Here is a 4,078-nt window from a genome sequence, read left to right as displayed (position 1 = left end):
TTGAGACGCCTCAACTGAACTCGCGATCCCATAGCCTCAAGCGAGCTGGGAAACGGAAGATGATCCCATACGGCCCCACAGCGCATGCGCAACCTGACTAGAGAGCGGGCGTGGTGGGGGTTGCGGGGCGCATCCAGCAGCCGGAGGTGCACCGGAGGAGTAGAGAGGGCAGGCCAGAGCGGCAATGTTATTTTTCCTGTTTCCTTCCCCGCCCTAGCTTTCGAACGGGTGCGTCATATCCGCTTCCCCGCAGTCCCCCCCTTTTTATTTTCTGGCGGGGTGTAGAGGACGGAAGAGCGAAAGGGATGGTGAGCGAGGACTGTGAGGCCGAGTTCCCCGAGCGGTTCCGTTCCTACTCGGAAAACGACAAGCACTGGGAGGCGCGGCGTGCCTTCATCGTGCGCAATTATCCGCCGGGAGATGGGGAGGCGCTCTCTCCGCTCCGCGTGGACCAGCTACTCTCGCTCTCCATGGTTTGGGCCAATCACATCTTCATGGGATGCAGGTACCGCCCCCCCCTCTCCCTCCTTCCAGAGGACTAGCGGCATGTGGCGGCAGAATCTAACTTCCGCTCTCTTGTATACCGTCTTTAATCCAAAGACCACAGGGCGGTTTGCAACATAAATAACAAAGTACATTATATAATAATAGTGAAAAAAGGGAATACCCACCCCACGTGCTTTTGCAGGCACGCACACATGGTTCCCTTCCATATTTGCCTCCCTGCGAGCTTTTTAACAGTTGCTGATGCTGAGAGTTGCAGCTAACGTGTCTGTTTCTGTCCGTGGAAATTCCCTTGCTTCTGTGGCCATATTGTAGGTTTTCAGTATAAAAATAATTATGTGACTCAGGTTTTGAAAGGCTCTGATGCAGCAGCAGCAGCATCCTGTACTTGTTTACAGTACTTAGAAGTTACAGCAAGCCTCAGTCTTGCTGTGTTTAAAGTATGGTTACCAGATTTCCCCCCCCCACACTGAATCCGGGGACACTTCTTTTCTTTTCGAAGCTGAGCAGCAACAGGGAGTCAGTAGTGGGGATGGTGAGGCAAAAGACCCAGGGCCCAAGCACACATGCATGTTGTATAAAGGTGCAAATCCCTTCTTTCGCACCCTGTGAAACTTAAATGTGCAGAGTTTTTAAAAACTGGGCAACGGCGCGCTGCCCACTCTGACTTCTGAGCCTTCCCCAATCTCCTGCCCCCTTTCCCCTTTGTTTTGACAGATCAGGAGAGGCCCAGGAGTCATGGGCGGGCTGGCGTTGCCCAGGAGGGGCGCAAGGTGTGTGGTTTCTCTGCCAGGCAGGGTGCAAAGCCCTTCTTTCGCACCTTGTGAAACACAGAGTTTTTTAAAAATGACAACAGCCACCTGCCCACAACTCCCGAGCCTCCCCGATCAGTCAAAACAAAGGGGGAATTGCAATGCAATTGAAATCCAAGAAGAAGATTGAGTTGGTCTAGAACCCAGTTTTCCTCACTCACCCTTTCAGCCTTTTCTACCTTTAATGTATGCTGCAGTTTCAGCTGCTAAAATTACAAGGGCTAAACTTTTTTAAAATCATACATGGATTGTGAGTATTGAGAACTGAGATGGAACAGCAAAATATTGGACAAATATTCAATTTACTCTTCTTTTTATTCAGCTACAACAAAGATCTCTTGGAGAAGGTAACTGAAATGGCTGAGGGAATTGAAGTTGAAGATGCACCACATTTCACAACCCGCGATGAGTTAATGAAAAAGGTGAATATTCAGGATTTGAGAACTCTTAGGGTGGGAAACCTGAAATGCTGAAGGGACCTACTTTTGAAAATATTGAAACTGGTTAGGATCAGAATAGGATTTCTTAATACACAGAATTAATTCAATTGGAAAGAGAATGTTGTTTTTGAGTATTTTATTATAGCTCCCCAAAAGTAACCTGGTTCTCTCTTGATCTTAGTGTTTTAGTACTTTGGAAAAACTGCTTTCATGCAGCACATTACATTGCAAAGCCGCCATTGGATAGAACCCTTTGACTTTATTTCATTAAGAGCTGTTAATTTATGTAACCTGGTACCGTTATAAATTAAACATTTTCTGTCTTTATGGTTGCAGGGGAAAGTGTGAATACATGCATGCAGCTTTAGGGAAAGCTGAAAAAACCTAGAGGTAGGTTAAAGACTACCAACATCCCTAGTTCCCTTTTACCTAATAGTTCTTTGACTTCCTTTACCCAAATCCTAGTTGTCCTTATTTTCCAAAGCTCTATTCCAATAGATCAATTTTTAACTATTCACAAAATGTGCAATTTTGAGCAAATGTTGCACCTAATTGCATTTTGATAATTGCATGACACTACTGCCTACTATAATACTATGGAAAATTGTCCCTGTAGACAATACATAGTAGGAGGTGAAAGCCAGTTTGATCTGTTGTGATTTAAGTGTCAGGAAAAGAATCAAAACTATGTAATGTGACAGGTATGTGCTGATCAGACTGTCGGCTCAGTTGCATTAAAAAAGTCATTAAAAATCTGTTTTGGTAATGCTAACACATGATAACGCTGTGTCCCATGGCTCACTTACAATCATTTTAATATATAGTAGCCATAGGGGAAAGTTAATGCTGACTTCAGCAACTCAAGTCATGGCAAGGTTTATGATTTATACTAAGCATAGTTATGTGCACATGCCACTTCACACCCACAGCTGGCCTCACACAACTGTAATACAGTAGTAACTAGTGTTGATGTTGATGGCTTATCTTACCATCAGCCATGCAGGTTGGAGCTGATGTGTGTTGGAGAACCACAGCATCTGGTAGGCAGGCCAGCTGCCAAGGGCTGAAGTGGCCGTGTGAATTAGTCTGGACTTATTTACTTGTTAATGACTTTATTTTAGAATCGCTTACAAGTGAGTAAACTGGGAGTACAGCTTTCGTTCAACCTGCAGGAGGTACATAATAAATTACAAACTTCGAGAACAATCATGCCCTGCTGCAGGATTTCTTGCAGCTTATTAAATGCATGACTAAACAAAACATTTTTAATAATAATTTCATTATTTCAGATAGATACGATTGTGATTGACTTAACTGCCCTCTACTGCACACTTTTCTTTTTTCTTTTAGAATCAACACTAGTGTCCAAAAGAAGAGATGTCAGGCTTTCATTATGCCACACCTTCGGCTTAACATGGAAGACTGCAATCCTGATACTGCAAGAAGGATCACTTCCAAGATGCATTTTAAATAAGGCTATATTTACACTGGATACTGATTTTAATGGGGTTGTTTTTTTTAATTAAAAAAATGTATATCTTGATTCAGATTTTTAATTTTTAAAGGTACTGAAGACTCTTATTCTTCCCCTTATGATCACCTGGCACAGAAAAGCCCTTCCAGAAATTGGTATGGTATGGAGGCCTGGTTCAAAGGTCTTCCCCCCAGATTATAACATGTTCAGCAGATTGTCTTCTCTGTGTACTGGTTTGCTAAAGATGAGAAGGAGCAGCTGCTCAGAGCAGAGAGGCAAATATTGTATCTAGAGCAGCCAAAGTGCAAATTTGCCTGTCTGTCTCTGCCTTGTAGTGGCAAAGAGAGTAGGCACTAGGATACAAGTGGTGCCTGCTCCATGCCCAGGTTCTTGACAAGATCAATATGCCTGCTCACTTATTGGAGACCAGTAGTTATGTGGTGGAGAGATGGCTAGGTGGGGAAGTAGGTGTCACCAGAGGCTTAATTTGACAGAAGGCATCAGCAGTAGGAAGAAGGTGGTGAAGGATGGTGTCTTTGTGGTTATCTTGCCAAGGTGGCACAGGAGGATGGTCATAGGATCGGGAGAGTACTGAGCATGAAACAGTGGCTTACTATGTCCTAGGTGCTTTAGGCTTTTAAAGGGATGCCATCAAGGGATTGATGAGGAGGTCATCAACAGGATAGAATACCTTGAAGGCATAGGGGAATAGAGTGTAGAGCAGAGCTTTCCAAACTTTTCATGTTGGTGACATACTTTTTAGACATGCATCATTTCGCGACACAGTAATCCAGCTTTACAGTACTAATAAACCAGAGGTCAAACTGACTCCTTTCCAGCCCTGCGAG

General features: G+C 44.1%; 1 protein-coding gene across 2 annotated transcripts; it reads left to right on the top strand.

Annotated features, from left to right (window-relative positions):
- The first annotated feature begins 266 nt into the window (after positions 1 to 266).
- On the top strand, positions 267 to 3,299 carry XTBD1 (XRN2 binding domain containing 1). Of its 2 annotated transcripts, XM_035105457.3 has the most exons (4): positions 267 to 505; positions 1,639 to 1,738; positions 2,093 to 2,146; positions 3,107 to 3,299. In XM_035105457.3, exons 1-3 carry the CDS (start codon positions 306 to 308, stop codon positions 2,102 to 2,104), a joined length of 312 nt encoding a protein of 103 aa, XP_034961348.1. In that variant the 5' UTR covers positions 267 to 305; the 3' UTR covers positions 2,105 to 2,146; positions 3,107 to 3,299. The 2 variants fall into 2 exon arrangements, with proteins under 2 accessions (XP_034961348.1, XP_034961349.1); XM_035105458.3 differs by lacking the exon at positions 2,093 to 2,146.
- Positions 3,300 to 4,078: the final 779 nt, after the last annotated feature.

The sequence above is a fragment of the Zootoca vivipara genome, chromosome 2, assembly GCF_965207765.1.
Source record: "Zootoca vivipara chromosome 2, rZooViv2.hap1.1, whole genome shotgun sequence".
Lineage (NCBI taxonomy): Eukaryota > Metazoa > Chordata > Lepidosauria > Squamata > Lacertidae > Zootoca > Zootoca vivipara.
Note: the sequence above shows the minus strand (reverse complement) of the source record. Positions and strands in the feature narration are given on the sequence as shown.